The following is an 18,099-nucleotide window of genomic DNA, read 5'->3' as shown; positions in this document are numbered from 1 at the left end:
ACCTCCACAGCTCTTATTACCTCCTCGTTGGAAGAAAATTTACGACCTTTTGAACTTTTTTTCAGTTGAGGAAAGAGATGATAGTCGGATGGAGCCAAATCTGGTTAATAAGGGGTGTTTTCTAGTAATTCAAATCCTAGAGCACGAATTTTTTGCATGGTAACATGAGATTTGTGTGCAGGGGCGTTGTTCTGCAAAAGCAAAACACCCTTGGATAGTTTTCCGTGTCTTTCCTCTTTAATTTTTTCCCATAGAGTGGTCTATAATGTCAAATAGTAATCTCCGGTTATTATTCTACCCTTATCCAAAAAATCAATCATGATTTCTCCGTGGCAATCCCAAAAAACTGAAGCAAGAACTTTTCCAGCAGATTTTTGGACACGAAACTTCTTAGGTCTTGGAGAACCAGAGTGCCGCCATTCCATCGATTGTTGCTTTGTTTCTGGATCGTAGAAATGTACCCAAGTCTCATCCATAGCAACAATTCGGTTTAAGAAGTCTACATCGTTTTCAAATCGAGCACAGATCGAACGCGATGCTTTTACCCTTGCACGCTTTTGGTCAACATTCAAACATTTGGGGATCCATTTTGCATCTATTTTTCTCATGTCCAAATTGACGTGAACTATTGATGAACGCGTTCCTATGAAATATTCAGCGCGTTCCTATGAAATATTCGGTCGCATACGAAGGACATTGATCATCAAGGGTATTAAGCATATCTTCGTAAATCTGCTTACCTCTTAACCCTTTTAAATATAGGTACTTGATGATGGCTCGTTACACCAATTTTTCGATTTTCACAATTTCGGTGGACATCTTCTTTCTTTTAATTTATTGCGTAACTCTGGTTTACCTTTTTGACCTCAAACTTCACACTGACACTTCCAATGAGTTATTGTTCGTTGCTGTGGTAAAGAAATATTTTTTTTATGCATGGAATTGGTCTAGGCTAACTAGATATCAATATATCCTCGTATCTTCAAAAGAAATCAAGAAATCAAGGTGAAATATGAACTGAAAGATGGCGAAAAGGATTGTCTTTGTAATAAACTAAGCGTAAACTCTATAAATCCCCCGAGCTGTTTCACAGGGTGTTAAGAAATTGGCTAACAATTACATGGTTTTTTTCACCCTGTGTAAATAAGCTTTCAACTTTTTTCGAAAACTTTTCTGGGCGTTTGTTGTGACACCAAATAATTTATCTACAATTTGGCGTAGAAACAATGGAAATCGATGAAAAATTACAAAAGTTCTTGAACAACGAACTTTTAGGTGGCCGAGTTTTTTGCCGGTGAGTGTATGTAGTAACGTTACTGCTACGAAACCGAGTTAGTGGAAAATCGGCATGCGGCGCTTTTTCCAGACGATGACAAATTTCCCGCTTGCTTTTCCTTGTGGGGCAGTGTACCCGTCAGTGTAAAGATAACCATAGCCTCATAATGTCCACAGTTTTCCGACCTGCGGTTGCGCTCTCACTTTGTCAGTGGAATACGTTTTCTAATAGCGAGGACAGTTCGATTTGTTTACTGGAAAATATTCTAGTTCATCTGGACGCTAGTTTGAATTGGATCAGGAAATAATTGTTCGTGCAACTGATGCAGAAAAGGAATTTATTCGGCCAATAGCGTAAGTTCTTTGCGCTTGAAAATTGAGTGAGCTTAGTTGCTTCGAGATTTCAAATATTATCTTCAAGAACATGCTCAACAGTCATAGATTTGATATTCTTCTGCTTAATTTATCGTACTTTTTTTTAATGTTGTACAATGCAACCTTCGTTGAAGCCCTTCTTGGCTTCAAATTGCTTGATTACGAAAAATTAGTTTGTTTTAGGCATAGAATCTTACGAAGAAAACACTTTCATGTATTATACACATGATAAAAAAATTTATCCTTTTGAATCGTGATATAGCACAACTTTTGATAATGGTCTGTTTAACATTTTTATTCTTTTATGTTCGGTTTTTGTAGATTTTGTTCCAAAAACTATGTTGTCGAGGTATAACAGGTTTTTGCGCTTCTTTTATCTCACTCTATTTCATGCGTTTCGTTGTATTTTCTCCCAAATTTCTCTTTAAATGAAATTGACTACTACAATTTGTGAAAATCCAGTTCTGATGAAATTTACTGGAGGTTATCGATACTTTAGATAAAGGGTCCTTTTCATAGTTTATTGTCATATTGCAGAGGGAGTTCTTGAATATAGTATATTTTCAAAGGATAATTTTTTTTCTCGTTTTCTACAAAAGTTTCATTCTTCTGTTTTAGATTGTTTCGAAACAAAAGATTGATATGACGACAATTGTAAGCAATGGTCATCATCATGAGGACTATGCTAAAACTGTTTTTGGTGGAGGTGAGATCGATCATTCCTGATGCAATAAAAACTGCTGAAGATGTTGAATGTCAATAGATAGCAAACTCAAGTTTTACATGCTGAATTGTGAAGCTTAAACTGAATGGATTTTTCTGTTGACGCCTCTTGCTTTTCACCTTATTTGTGTTTTTTAATCGCTTCTAGCAGCACACATTACAGTTCCTAATTCCGAAGTAGTACAGAATTTAAAACTCCAATCTTTGAAGACTATCAAGGCAAACACTAGAAAGCTATTGACGAACTCTACATCCATATATGTAGGCTGTGAAAATATCCTCTTTATAGGCGATAGTTTTATGAGCAGGGGTTGATTTACCTTTCAATCGCTGATTCTACGTGAAATACAGTTCAGAAGTTATTTCTGTCTCAGCGTAAGTGCTATTGGATCGATTAATGGAAGGAAAACATTGTATTAGTCCAGTGGAGGTGTTTGGTTTTGTAACCGAACATACATTTGTGGTGTTTTTTACTGGCTCTTGTGTAAATACGCTAAATCCAGAATCATGGCACATTTATTTTCAATCGGAAGACATGTCATGGTAGCCATCTTTGAAAGAGTATATAAATGACAATATCTGTAATATACAGGGTCGGAGAAATATTTTCACAGTAGATTCTTGAGGACCAAGGAAAGATTTTTTTCCTATACCATTTTTTCCGAATCGGCTTGGTTTTAAAGATACAGGTTGTTGAAAACCATAAAAAAATTTCACAAACGCTATCATCGAATGGAATTAATAGTTTTTCATTCATATCTTTTTCGAACACCAGATATCACCCACGTCTCCCAGTATTCTCATTATGACCATTACGTACCATAAAAATACCAAAAATTCAAAGAACCCAACTCTTGAAACTAAGTTGGACTCTAATGGATCTAATGAATATTTGAACGTTTTGTTAATTGAAAGTATTCCTCATATTTTTTGGTATAATGCGCCGTTTTCCAGTAATTTGATGATCAAAAATTGAAAAGTATTTGTGAAATTTTGGCTGAATACAACTCTGTTTAAAAAATTCATAGATGTGAAAGGTATTTTTGTCTTTCTAGGGTTGGCAAAGCTCAGTATGACAACTTCAAATGGGTATATCTTTTTATCAGGGATGAATCTGAAAAAATGGTATAAAAGAAGTGTTTCATTTGACCTCAAGAATCCACTGTTAAAATATTTGTACCAGTCGAAGACTGCATGTTGGTACAGTTTCATTTATGCAAAATACAGGCTCCAAAAACATCTGGTTATAATCCAAAATGATTGCTTGCTTGTTGTGATTCAACGTTATCTCCATAAAAAATCCATGAAAAATTATTGATACATATATGAATTTTACTCTTCACTGTCCACCATATCCGGCTTATATGCATACCTATTAATTTTCATCAATTATGAAGCAAATTTGTCTAAATTTAGGTTTTTATGGAGTTTTCCATTATTCCGCAACAATTCAACTAGATATACGCTTAAAAAGTCTGCATCGAAACCTGCTTTGATTAAATTACAACACTTGATGCATCAATGCAAAATGTCATCAGTAATAATCACATGGCATTTGATAGAAATGCACCGAAAAATCTCATCAAAAAATCATAATTTTTATTGATTTCAACTATTGTTTTATAGGTCGTGGAGATCATGAAGGTGAGTGATATGTGTAATGGTTATGATACTAATGATTATGTAGGGTGCGTGAAGTTATTACCCTTTCCAACCACCTGAAAAAGCTATTTTCGACAGAGAAACGCGTGTGTGTGTGGTAATCACCCATCGTAAGTGAAATTCCCGTAATTTGACACAAATTAGACATTTTACCATTGAAAAATTAGGTCCCTTAAATCTGATGCTATCAGATGTTCAAATTGAATTAAATTATTATATGGTATACGTCTAATTACAACTGAACTTGATATATTTTTGATAGGTGTATTGATTTCATAAAAAATCGTTCAAGTTGCAAGATATCGAAAAAACCACGAAGATCCTGAAGCCGGCTTCTCATTCTCCAGCTACTGGACCAATCTAGAAAACGTTTGAGGCTTTATTTTGACCAATTTTACCGTCTGTCCCAAACACTCCCCTTCAAAAACACTCTGTATTTCGTTCATTTGAACCAGGGGGTGGAATTATCTACTGCTCTTCAGTATCGAACAAGGTAAATCGAAAGATTTTCACCATTGTTGAAACTGGAGAGGCGCCAAAGCGAAAGAAAAGTCATGAAATTTTCACTTTAAACCCCTTATCGAACAGGCAGGATTTTGTTTGATCCTAAAATGAAATTATCGGGAGAGCTTCTTATCTTCTTTGGCGAGGTATTATGCTCGTGTATTTCCGTCAAATTGAGCCTCACTTTGAACCTTTTGGTGTACGAATCCTCTGCGAAAAAATTGACAGTGACAGAGACAAAAGAACACACAGTATTAATGAAGTTATTAGAAAGAACTTGTAAGAGTATAGGTACAGGGTGTATTTGAAGGTGAGGCTTTTTTTTAACAGAAGGTAGAACTGGTCAAAAAGAAGCGTTTCACTTATACAAAACTTTCAAAATGACAAAGTTGAAAAAAAAATTAAATGATCACCGAAATAGATCCTAATTACGACCCTAGACCCTTTGTTAGCTGAATTATCGCAATGCAGTGGGAAAAAACTCATCTCCTGATTCGACCATGTGGTTTCGTTTTTAGAATATTGGCTTGTTCGATATTTACGTAATGAGAATGTAAACTAAGGATTGCCGAATTGTTCTCATTATTTTTAAGTAACTTACACGATTTTATGAAATGGCTCATTTCGATATCATCTGACAGAAGATACTTAGGACACAAGTGTGAAAAATAGAATAATACTTCAAAATGTCACCAATAAAATTCGTCTAAATTATTCACGAATTTTTTCACAATGGGCCTCACAATCTTCTTGTTCGAACGTTCCAACAATCGTCGTAAAAATGGGATGATATGGGGAAACATCATAGCAGTTTTTCACTTAAGCTCTTTGAAGAAACTGCCTCGATTTTCTTCATTTTTTTTTCACCCTAAATTGCACGATACAACAATTATGATTCTCTCAAAAGTGACCTGATGCATCCAATCCGATGAACTTGGTACTGAACCATTCTATGTCCATCCATATTTTTATGTTTTCTTTCGTTTTTGCGATGCCGGGGTCACCTTCCACAGTCCCCTACTTGAAATTCAATGAAATTTTGTCGAACTTCTAGGGGTTGTATCTCAGCCATCTTGGATATTTTATATAGACAATTTTTGGTTAAACTTATTTTGATGAGTTCTACCTTCTGTCGAAAAAAGCCTCACGTTTGAAAACACACTGTATTTTTGTATATTTTTCGCGATAAAAAACGATCGGTTTTTCAACAGTGTGATTTTTGTGTTATCGTTGGTTTTCACAAAAACATACCACGTGATAATTTGACCAACACATTTTCCTAACGGTTGCAACCTTCTCAAATTTTGATCCGATTACTTACCCAAGACATGTGTACAATAAATTGTCAAAATTGTTCAAAATTCATTAATAGTGAATTCATTGTTTCGGCACTCAGTGAATCTATCATCGGTGATGAATAACAGTCACAAACCAATTGACAACACTGTTTCCCTAGCAGATAATTAATTTCCTAATATTCGAAGTTGAATTCGAATCCCTGGAATCCCCAGCAGACCTCAATGATTCCATAATGTTATAATCCTGAATTACTTAAGATCCAATTTGATTTTGCGTCTCTAATGGTCTACGTTATCCCATCTCCCTGGAGGTTTCAGCCGATTCTCTGGAAACTCGGATAATTAATTGAAGGTACACATAATTAAAAATGGTGGGATGATGGCGAAGACGACCGAGTATTGACCTGATGGTTTTTTAATGAGGAAATTGGATTACACTCCAACTTCAACATTGTTTTGTCGAAAAGAGGCGAAAAAGTTTTACCGCTTCAACCAAGGTTTCGATCTCAGAATATAAATTGATATTTGCACTTGCTCGGTTTGTAGTTGACGTCGATTTTTTAGAGAGTTCCTTGGGACTTCTGACTCGGATGGGATATCTGTTCAAGGTTGGGAAATATTTGTCGCCAGATCAGATTTTTTTAATTTACAAGGAATACATCAGACAAGGTCTCGAATACTCATCCTATGCATTATAATTCTTGGATTCTGATATTGGATTGATGTAGCCACCTGAAGATGCTATTGTTATAGCGAAACATGTGTCGTGGTTTAAAAGCTGATCTTTGTGAAAATCATTTAGTATGTTTAACGTTCTTGAACAGCAGTACCAACTTCGCAGAAGGAATCAGAGCATTAGATCAATAAAAACCATGTCTGAATATTCACGAATGGTTGGCCATAACCTAATGGTGAATGAGGGTCATCTAGGCCTTCAGAAGCAACTTTTCTGAAAGGCCTAGATGAGCTGGATTCACTATAGATACTAGCCTATGACCAACCACTCGTGAAATACTCTGTAAATCTCATAGCACTCGTTATGTACGAGGATATATTGAAAAATTCTTAGCCTACTAAAGAACCAAACAAAATTTCAATGTCAAAATATTTTATTACTCAACATATTCTCCTCTTATGTGATACATTTTTTCCCGTAGAGTGATCTATAATGTCGAATAGTGATCTCCGGTTATTGTTCTACCCTTATCCAAAAAGTCAATCATGATTACTCCATAGCAATCCCAAAGAACTGAAGCAAGAACTTTTCCAGCAGATTTTTGGACACGAAACTTCTTGGGTCTTGGAGAGCCAGAGTGTCGCCATTCCATCGATTGTTGCTTTGTTTCTGGATCGTAGAAATGTATCCAAGTCTCATCCATACTAATAATTCGGTTTAAGAAGTCTTCATCGCTTTCAAATCGAGCACAGATCGAACGCGATGCTTCTATCCTAGCACGCTTCTGGTCAACATTCAAACATTTGAGGATCCATTTTGCAGCAATTTTTCTCATGTCCAAATTGACGTGAACTATCTGATGAAAGCGTTCGTATGAAATATTCAGTGCTTCAGATATCCGTTTCAGCCCAATTCGACGGTCTGATAAAATCATGTCATGAACTGCATCGATATTTTCGGGGACTGACACAGAAACTGTCCCGATTGGTCATCATCTTCAATGGAAAATTTACCTCTTTTGAAGCTTGCAGTCCAATTTTTCACGGTCGCATACGAAGGACATTGATCACCAAGGGTAAAGCATATCTTCTTAGATCTGCTTACCCCTTAACCCTTTTAAATACAGGTACTTGATGATGGCTCGATACTCCAATTTTTCGATTTTCACAATTTCGGTGGACATCTTCTTTCTTTCAATTTATTGCGTAACTCTGGTTTACTTTTTTGACCTCAAACTTCACACTGACACTCCTAATGAGTTATTGTTCGTTGCTATGGTAATGCAATATTTTTTTTTATGCATGGAACTGGTCTAGGCTAACTAGATATCAATACATCCTCGTATAGGCTGAAGTCGCTTTAATTTGTTTTCCACCTTAGCTTGTCTCTGATTTATCTTGAGTAACTAAACCAAAAAGTTCCAAGTTTCCATTGGTTAAACCCTGCTCTGTAAGGAAAGTGCACCAATCAAAGATTGAAGACCCAAGGTTATTGACAAAAAATGTTCTGCAACCGTAACTGGAAGACCTTTGTGGGGTTTGAGAAAAAAATAATCCTGAAACAAGAAGTAACGACTGAATATGGGTCCTGACAATGAAACATTTCCAGTACCTAAATATTCACATTCTCTTTCAGCGCAGGATCGATGAAGGAATCAATTCCAAATTCCCGAATTAATTTGGGACTCATTGCATCTTCTATGGATTCCCATCGTGACCTTTATCCCAACTATTCCAAACTAACCAACCTGGCTCTTTGAAATACCTTCGTATCCCGTGTATCCCAGGGAATTAACGGTGTAATTAAATTCGTATTGAGATAAACAGGAAGAGACAACTCCAAGTTCGTCTTATTTAAATGTCAAAATATTTATGCGAACTAAGACACAGGCGTAGCTCATCAGCAGACAGGGAAGTGTCTTCGAGATTAAAGTTCGAGCTCTCTGGGAAGGGAGTTCTGCTTGTCTCTTGAGCATATTTCGCAACTCGATTAGGCTTTCAAACTCGAGGAATGAATTCACTCCGAGGTATGAATTCGATTGAAATTCTTCTTGAAAGGAACACTAAACGGATATATTGAAAAATTCTTAGCCTACTATAGAACCAAACAAAATTTTAATGTCAAAATATTTTATTACTCAACTTATTCTCCTCTTAATTGAAAACATTTATTACAGCGAACCTGCAACGTCTCTAGAGCTTTCAAAAAAAAGAGTTTCTTCTTGCTCTGCAAACCAGACATCCATAGCTTTTATTACCTCCTCGGTGGAAGAAAATTTACGACCTTTTAAACTTTTTTTCAGTTGAGGAAAGAGATGATAGTCGGATGGAGCCAAATCTGGTGAATAAGGGTGGTGTTCTAGTAATTCAAACCCCAAATCACGAATTTTCTGCATGGCAACATGAGATTTGTGTGCAGGGGCGTTGTCCTGCAAAAACAAAACACCTTTGGAGCTTTCCGCGTCTTTTCCCTTCAATTTTTTCCCGCAGAGTGCTCAATAATATCGAATAGTAATCTCCAGTTATTGTTCTACCCTTATCCAAAAAATCAATCATGATTACTCCATGGCAATCCCAAAAAAACTGAAGCACACACCTGGAGCACATTTTTGGACACGAAACTTCTTAGGTCTTGGAGAACCAGAGTGTCGCCATTCCATCGATTGTTGCTTTGTTTCTGGATCGTAGAAATGTACCCAAGTCTCATCCATAGTAACAATTCGGTTTGAGAAGTCTACATCGTTTTCAAATCGAGCACAGATCGAACGCGATGCTTCTACCCTTGCACGCTTTTGGTCAACATTCAAACATTTGGGGATCCATTTTGCAGCAATTTTTCTCATGTCCAAATTGATGTGAACTAAATGATAAACGCGTACGTATGAAATATTCAGTGCTTAAGATATCCGTTTTAGCCCAATTCGACGGTCTGATCAAATCATGTCATGAACTGCATCGATATTTTCGGGGACTGACACAGAAACTGGCCTTCCCGATCGGTCATCATCTTCAATGGAAAATTTACCTCTTTTGAAGCTTGCAGTCCAATTTTTCACGGTCGCATACGAGGGACATTGATCACCAAGGGTATGAAGCATATCTTCGTAAATCTGCTTACCTCTTAACCCTTTTAAATACAAGTACTTGATGATGGCTCGATACTCACAATTTCGGTGGACATCTTCTTTCTTTTAATTTATTGCGCAGCTCTGGTTTACTTTTTTTACCTCAAACTTCACACTGACACTTCTAATGAGTTATTATTTGTTGCTAGGGCAACGCAATATTTTTTTTATGAATGTAACTGGTCTAGGCTAATTAGATATCAATACATCCTCGTGAACTAAGGGTGCAAGATTCGTTACTATACACGTAGATGAATAATTTTTTCATTGGCAAAGGATCCTTGAATTCTTAAAAAAAAAACAAAGTCTAATTTGGCTCTCGGAACAAGATCAGATTGATGATCAACTGAGCGTCTGGTGGTCGGCGGAATGAACAAATTCCCATTCTGTTTCTCTCGGTGGAGACGAACAAACCACAATCCCATATTTAATTAGATGAGCCGATCTAAAAACTTGCAAATTTTCCGTCTGAATAATTCATCCCTCGGACCGGAAGCCATCTCGATGACTGCGAAGAGAGCTGCTGAATGCCTCATTAGCAAATTGAATCGAACCGTCTCTCTTGCAGAAGTTTCTCGCAGTCGGGGTATGAGAAATTTCCGCAACTTCTGATGGGACCGAGCGTAACATCTTGAGCGATATACACCAGACAAAAACCGTCGGAGTTTGGGGGACTGAAGAAGTACGTAATTTGTTCATTTTCCCCGACGAGTTGTATGTGCTGTTCATTTGTTTTCAGGCGTTAACGTTACGAGTTTTCTGTCGAGTTTTAACGATGCTTTCAAGAGCAGAAAGTATATTCTTACTCCAGTTATCCTACGCTTTTGTTTACACGGTGTTGAAGGAGTAGAATACCATGTCCAGAAGGTGCTATTTTAAACTGAGGCCTACTGAGGGGCGTTACAATGAAAGGAAAGTATCCTCCTGGTAAAATTTCAAAGAATTTTATGAATCTGTGACTTCCAACTCTCTCTAACTTTCTAACTCCACAACCAAGCTGTTAATGGTAGGATATTTATGCTGCGTTACTAAGAACTAAGCCCTAGGTTGTAGATGCAGAATTTGGCATTTTGTCCCTCATCAGAGCTGTTTTCGATATTACTATGTCGTCTATAGCTCTTCCTCCAGTTCCACAGTTCTGATGAACTCCAAGGAGGTTACTTCTTCGCTCCTACAAGTTTATTGTTCTGTTTAACCTGAATCGCCTCAGAGCAAAAACCCGTACAAAATTTATCACAGAACTTCAATATGCAGACGACTGCGCACTTACCGCTAGCAGCTCAGAGGATCTACAGATAATGTTGGACACCTATAAACATATATACGAAGCTTTAGGTCTTAGACTCAGTATTGAAGAAACCAAAATTCTGGTAAGTCCGCCAGAAAACCTTGAAACATATATCAGAATGAAGGATGAAACTCTAGAACATGTTGAGAACTTCGAATACTTGGGAAGCTAAAGGATAGAGTATTTCAAAATCACGACCTAAATCTGAAGACAAAGACAGCTGTTTACAAAGCAGTGGTATTCCCAAGGCTTCTTTACGGAAGCGAAAGCTGGACTCCCTACAGGCGATACATTAAAGAGCTTGAACAAACGCAACAACGTCATCTGAGACAAATAATGCATATCAGATGGTTCCACAAAGTTTCAAATGCAGAAGTCTTGCAGCGCGCGGTTTGTGTAACAATTGAGACTCAAGTAATGAGAGCCCGACTCATATGGAGCGGCCACATTCTGAGGATGGAAGACACACGACTCCCCAAATTAGCTTTGTATGGCGAATTCAAAGAGGGAGCTCGGAAATCAGGAGGCCATCAATCCCTAAAATCAGTTAATGCCAATCATAACTGGGAACAAGTAGCGTTGGACAGATCACAGTGGAGGTCTTTGCTCCAAAATTATGATGGAGACTCGAGAAGGATACAGCGGTGGCCAGATCTGTTTGGTGACTATCCATGCCCGGAGTGTGGAAGGATCTGTAGGTCACGGTTGGGTCTCTTCAGTCACAGGAAGGCACACAGTCGCAAGTAACCCTAAGAAATTATAAGTTTGATCGTACCAATAGTTTTGTTTTTGAGTCTTTTTGTAGATTTATTCTCGGTAACGGGATACAGCAATGATGATGATGATGATTGTTCGTAGAAAAGAAAGTTGGAGTTCCCAAGGCACTTTTTGAAGGGATCCATCTTTGGAAGAATCTGCCAGAGTGCTTCTCTTTCAACTTTTTTCTTCTCCCTGAACCTTTTCTTGTAGGTATATTTTCCTATTCCACAGAAGGATTCAGGGCCAATGAAAGGAGGTTGTGAGTGAACCAGACTAATCCCAGAAAACATAACTCTTCTTTTTCTGTTTGTTCAATTCAATCGAACATTCCGAGAGAACTTTTCAGGTGATTCCGAAGAACCTCGAAAGTTCTCCAGGTTGATCTGAATGAATTATTCATAGCTGTTATGACTGGGGAATATTAACGTTGACAAAGTGAAAATTCAATATCTATGAATAATTTGTGTTGGGAGATCGATATTCTATGAATTTTTCAAAGATGGCCGAATTTATTGGGTGAAAAAACCATAGCGAAGTGCATATGAATTATTGATGGGAGTAATTCGATTATTCTTGTTTTTTTTTTGGCGACGTATATAATATAAAATTCATGATGAATATTCAGATTGATCAGAGTAAGATTGACAGAAGGGGAAATGAAGAAATTGTCGGGTTCAGCTTCTGAACTAGGTGCCCCATTCAGGATCAGTTAGGAATTATTCACATTATTCACATCTGAAACGATAAGAACGAAAGTACATATAAAAATAACAAAAAGAGTTATTTGCCTCTGGCACACAGTCAGTTATAGGTTGTAGATCACGAATATGCAATTAGAATTTTTGTGGGATCCGTATTTTGTAAATAAATAATATTTAAAAAAAACTGGTCAACTTTGAGGAACTGTAGCAGCCAGAAAGAAAGGACTGAATATATGCTGGTTTGTTTGGTTCTTTGGAAATAGAAAAAACCAACCTACATTCGGAAGGTCCAAAATTTCCGATTTTCCATCTATCACAACTTGAAAAATAAATTTTTTCAAAAATATCTGTTTGCATATTCGTGTTCTACGCCTTCGAATTAGTGTACAGTATAAATTTGGTTTTGATGGGAGACCAAAAATATTTTTCAAAAAATCGCAATTTTTCCATACATATGTATGGAAAATTTGAAAAATTTTCGATCTCCCCGATTTCCACCAAAATTGGATTTTTTACAAAATCGGGGGCGTAGATTACGAATATGTAAACAGAATTTTGCTGAAAGGATTAGTTTTCAAGTTATGGTCCATGAAAAATCCCAAATTTTGGACTTTCGCGGAAAAAATCATAAAATCTGAACAGTTTGTAGTTGTTGAATAAAAGTTGGTGTTTTCCATTCGCAATGGAAAAAAATCAGCATATGTCAAGTCTTTTTTTTTCTGGCTGCTAGAGTCAATCAAAGTTGTCCAATTTTTTCGATTGTTTTCCCAAAATACTGACCCTAGGAAAAATTTTATTGTAAATTATTCGTAATCTACGACCTCGAATAAGTCAAAAAATGACACGGGTTGATATATCAGTGGTTATTCATTTGAAAATTGAAAGAAATTCAAAAAACTTCTGACACAGCATCACAAACCTGATAGAAAATCACTTCTATATATCTTCGAAAGCACCCAAAATTTTCACCTGCAGATCGCAAGTGCGTATTCAAAAACTTCCTTTCTCTCTACTCCACTACTTAATATCCTGTATTTATAGGTCTGCGTGGATCTTTTTATGAAAAAGTTCAAATTTTTGCAAAGGTTAACGCAATTTCATTTTTATACTTCAAACACCTGCATTTGTTTGTCCCTGTTGGAGTTCAAAATAAACTTAGCTTTATACATGTTTAGACGTTAGTTTTTATCACTTATATGCCTGTTAAATATTAATTCTATAAGATGATTTTATTATTAAATGGTAATTTCTTTTATCCTGTTCCAGTTATTGTGGATAACTGAATGAATAAATTGGGCTTCGATTTCTATACTCCATTCACATTTATTTTAGCAGTCGGTTGGCCATGAAATAATTTTCTCAAGTTTTTGTAACTAGAACGGAGTAAGATTGGCCCTCATGAAATGTCGTTAATGTCATAACGCCGTTGCCACAACTAATATCAATTTTTATTACTGAAATGCTGAAAGTGATTGAAAAAAGAGACAGGGTTTCAGGAAGTGCTATTTAGAATTCAGGTCCGCTCATTCAAATAGTTATACCCTGATATTCTGAAATCCACAATACGTCAGATGGTAGTGAGCATATTCAATGTAAGTGAATTTAAATTATGTTTCATCTGAATCTAAACGACTTATATTTCAGCTGAATATTTCCACAATCAGAAAGATTGTGAATGAAGAGGATGACAAAGAATTTCCTTCTATTGGGAGACCCAAAAAAGTGGTGGCATTTGAGAATTTTATGTTTGAGTAAATTAATGCGAAAAGTTTACTATAGAATTTTCGTTGAATGTCATCGTAGAATAAGTTCCCGAAAATTGATTTTTCTATTTTTCATTTGACTTGTCCTATACATTGTAAATGTCTTAAGGTACCAATAAATACCTAATTATTATTATGATATCAATGTATTGAGATGAACATGCCACAAATACACGTCAGTTTTCCTGTTAATTGTTTATTCATGTGAAATTTTTGTTCAAAGGTGAAGTTCATCTTGACTTGAAACTTCCCTTAATTCCTTTTACTTATATTGATGGAAGATGATTTTTGTTGAAGAATTTAACATTCTTGTAATTATCTGTTAATTCCTTTGGGAGATACTCATTCTCAACCACTGCATCATATGCATTTCATCTTCGGGTTAATATTTTTGAAGTCCACAACTGATGTAACGTATTCAAACTTTAGCCAAAGAAGATAACGAACATTAACTCTCCTCAAGCTAGTGTATATTATGATATTATACTGATCTCTTGTATTTTCCATGCAAATAACTGGATTTGGAATGCCTTCAATCAGTTTGTATATACTTCAATTATGTTCGTCAAATATTTTCTGAAGAGATTCGACATTGTGATAAAATACGTAATAACAGAAACTTTTACGCAGAACGTGCAACATAGCGTTGATTTAAAACCCAAAAATGTTTTGACAAGCGTCATAACCCCACATTTTCGTACTATACAGAGTGAAATGTGTCAAATTTCCATAGCCAACCGAGTGCTAAAATAAAAGTGAATGGAGTATATTTATTGGTGTCGTCTCTGACGCTCAGCGTCGCTTGTTTGTATAGCTTTTAATAAATGCAAGCTGCTGATCTCGTGAAATATATTAATTTCGTCTGACATCACCCGGAAAACCGCCTCGCTCCCCCTATCCGAAACCGATGGACCAAAAACGACAGAAAAGAACGAGAACGTCGAAAAAACCGAACCGTAACTCGATCAACGTCTCCAGAAGGTCCCTAATTACTGCCGAAGAACCTACTCGCGTTTTTTTCGAGGCCGAAAAAAAGATCGCGAACCCGTCGGTTCTTCCCGGAAGATGCCGGAGCGGCCGTGGGCGGGATTTTCCGGAGATCCTGCGAGTCCAGACTGCTCTGCCGCACTCGCAGAATCCGGTGCTCCAGTACATCGAGCCGCCCCGTCGAGTTGAGATGCGTTGAGCCCCCAGACCGCTTGTTTTCCGTGGGAAAATTGAAAAATGGTGGAAGGTTAGTTTTTTGCGTATCTGGTGGTAATGTGCATGAGTCGATGTTGCTCTGAATTTTTCCTAAAAGATACGAGAGCATGTTTCGAGTTTTTTTTTAATTTCCGGTGGAAAAACTTGAGAGAAAGTTCGAATAGTTGTGACACTTTTATATGGAAGGTGTTTCGTAAACATCGGGGACAAATTCAGGATATTGTTCTATGAGTTATTTGGAGTAGAAAAGGCCCAGAAATGCATCGTTTCCAAGTTACAGGAAGTTTTCAAAAAGCTTTTCAAATTACAAGAATTGTTGAATTTGGCCTCCACCAGCTAGGATAGATGCAAGAGTCTTTAAGAGGAAAATATCTCATATATTTGGAAAACATGTAACGCCCTGCATAAAAGAAGGCCTACAGGACCTTTCCGACTCCAAATAACCCAGAGATTAATATATACTCCTTTAACTTTTATTTTAGCAGTCGGTGGGCTATGGAAATTTGACACATTTCACTCTATATAGTGCGAAAATGTGGGGTTATCAACGCTATTTTGCCCGTTCCACGTAAAAGTTTCTGTTATTACGTATTTTATCACATGTCGAATCTCTTCGGAAAATAAGTGACGAACATAAATGAAGTTTATACAAACTGATTGAAGGTATACCAAATCCAGTTATTTGCATGGAAATCACAAGAGATCAGTATAATATCATAATATATGCATTAGCTTGCAGAGAGTTAATGTTGGTTGTCTTCTTTGGCTAAAGTTTGAATAGGTTACATCAGTTGTAGATTTCAAAACGATGACATTAATCGAAAATCCTGTAGTAACTTTTCGCATTAATTCACCTAACCATAAAATTCTCAAATGCCACCACTTTTTTGGGTCTCCCAATAGAAGGAAATTCTTTGTCATCTTCTTCATTCACAATCTTTCTGATTGAGGAAATATTCAGCTGAAATATAAGTCGTTAAGATTCAGATGAAACATTATATTATATAATTTCTTTTACATTGAATATGTTCGCTACCGTCTGACGTATTGTGGATTTTAGAATATCAGGGAATAACTTTTTGAATGAGCGGACCTGAATTCTAAATAGCACCTGGAACCTTGTCTCTTTTTTTAATCACTTTCGGCATTTTCGTAATAAAAATTGATATAAGTTTTGGCAACGGCGTTATGACATTAACGACATTTCATGAGTGCCAACATTACTTCGTTCTAGTTACAAAAACTTGAGAAAATTAATTCATGGCCAACCGACTGCTAAAATAAATGTGAATGGAAACTTTAGGCAACTCCATAATTCTCAACCATCTAGCAGGAAATTAAAGAAAATAAATTTCCTTCCTCTGATGGGAAGTAAATATTAACATTATCTAATATGTATCCCATGATTTGATACCAACCTTGATAAAAGTTGAAGTTTTCTCTCTAAATTAATGGGATCAAAAATTTCTCAAGTCTTCTTAAGTCCTTAAGCCTCAAAAACTTTCTTAATACAAATTGCGACCTCAATTTGTCAGTGTTCTTGAGCATGCCTGGGATTTTGATAACCTCCAGAAGCTTTCGTTTTTCCAATTATCAGTTTTTTAAGTTTGGCTGAAAAATATAGGGACATCACAACATATTCAAGTGAAATTTCGATTCAAGAGTATGAAATGATTCTTTATATGATTTCCTTGATGGAAGGATCTCTCCTTGCAAGCATACACAGTAGTCGGTCATCATATTAGAGTCCTTCTTCAATAACATGTTTCCATTGTCCCTGCTTTTCACTTAAATAATCGTCCAGATTTACTTGGACGTGAGTGTAAGAGTGGATTTTTAGGAATTGTTTCATCCTAGATCTCGATTGCATGTTCAAAATAAGCACGATACACCTAAATCAAACCAATTGCAACCTCTCAATTCTATTTCACTGGTCGATTTGACTTATCCGAAATACACTAAACAATTCTGGCAAACAATACGAGGTACCCATGGCTTTTCTTGATTGCACAGCTTCAATTTGGGCTAAGCACTGAAGATCTATTATTATTTTTCAAAATTTTTTGAAGACACAAAAGTCCCAACCAATCGTTTTGACCCAAATCGAACAGAACAAACCAATTTCACCTGTCTCTACCTTAAAACCCCCCCGATCGTATTTATATCTATCGATGAAATTTAGCGGGAAACTCCTGGGTTGCAATCCCAACGGGTCACGTGCCCAAGCTCTGAAAGTTGGGGTTGGAACATTAAATTCCCATTCGATTGCCCTCTTTTCTTTCGTACGGGCTCAGTGATCACTGCGAAAAGCGAAAACACGTAGTCAATCCTACAGGATGTCCCTTCGGACACGTGACAGGCTGGAAGAATGTCGAAAACTGCATTTTTTCTTTATTCGCCTCCCTCATAAGAATACGTGATATGGCAGGGGTCTTATATATGGTGTCCTGATGGAATCCGGGTTATATTTATCTGTTCTGGGGGAGTTTTTGTCTCTTTGTTTGAATTATTTCAACAATTTCTTCTTTAAAAAATGTTCCAAGGTAGATATTTGCTAAATCCTGGATTTCTTGGATTGGTAAGTGGAGTAAAAAACAGATACACAGTATGTCAACATTATATTTCGACACATAATGATAGAGAACCCAATTAACTTCACTTTCCTGTATATTTCAACTACACCTTACCCCCTGGAAATAATCGTCTTTCCCATGATTTATATCTTCAAACAACGACGGAGAAAGCCTC

At 36.6% G+C, this 18,099-nt stretch overlaps 1 protein-coding gene across 7 annotated transcripts in view; it reads left to right on the top strand.

The window, feature by feature from the left end:
* Positions 1-1,023: 1,023 nt before the first annotated feature.
* The window catches only part of LOC123319459 (band 7 protein AGAP004871), a 71,760-nt gene continuing 54,684 nt past the window's right edge, over positions 1,024-18,099 (top strand). For 2 of the 7 annotated variants that reach the window (XM_044906479.1, XM_044906473.1), the window contains exons 1-2: positions 1,048-1,629; positions 2,269-2,356. In XM_044906479.1, coding sequence (XP_044762414.1) covers positions 2,293-2,356 — 64 coding nt within the window. In that variant the 5' untranslated portion in view covers positions 1,048-1,629; positions 2,269-2,292. Of the gene's footprint in view, positions 1,630-2,268; positions 2,357-3,999; positions 4,018-15,270; positions 15,383-18,099 lie in introns of those variants that run through there. The other 5 variants (XM_044906459.1, XM_044906449.1, XM_044906466.1 and 2 more) reach the window with 5 other exon arrangements.

Source organism: Coccinella septempunctata, chromosome 1 (genome assembly GCF_907165205.1).
Source record: "Coccinella septempunctata chromosome 1, icCocSept1.1, whole genome shotgun sequence".
NCBI lineage: Eukaryota > Metazoa > Arthropoda > Insecta > Coleoptera > Coccinellidae > Coccinella > Coccinella septempunctata.
This window is presented reverse-complemented; position numbering and strand designations above follow the sequence as displayed.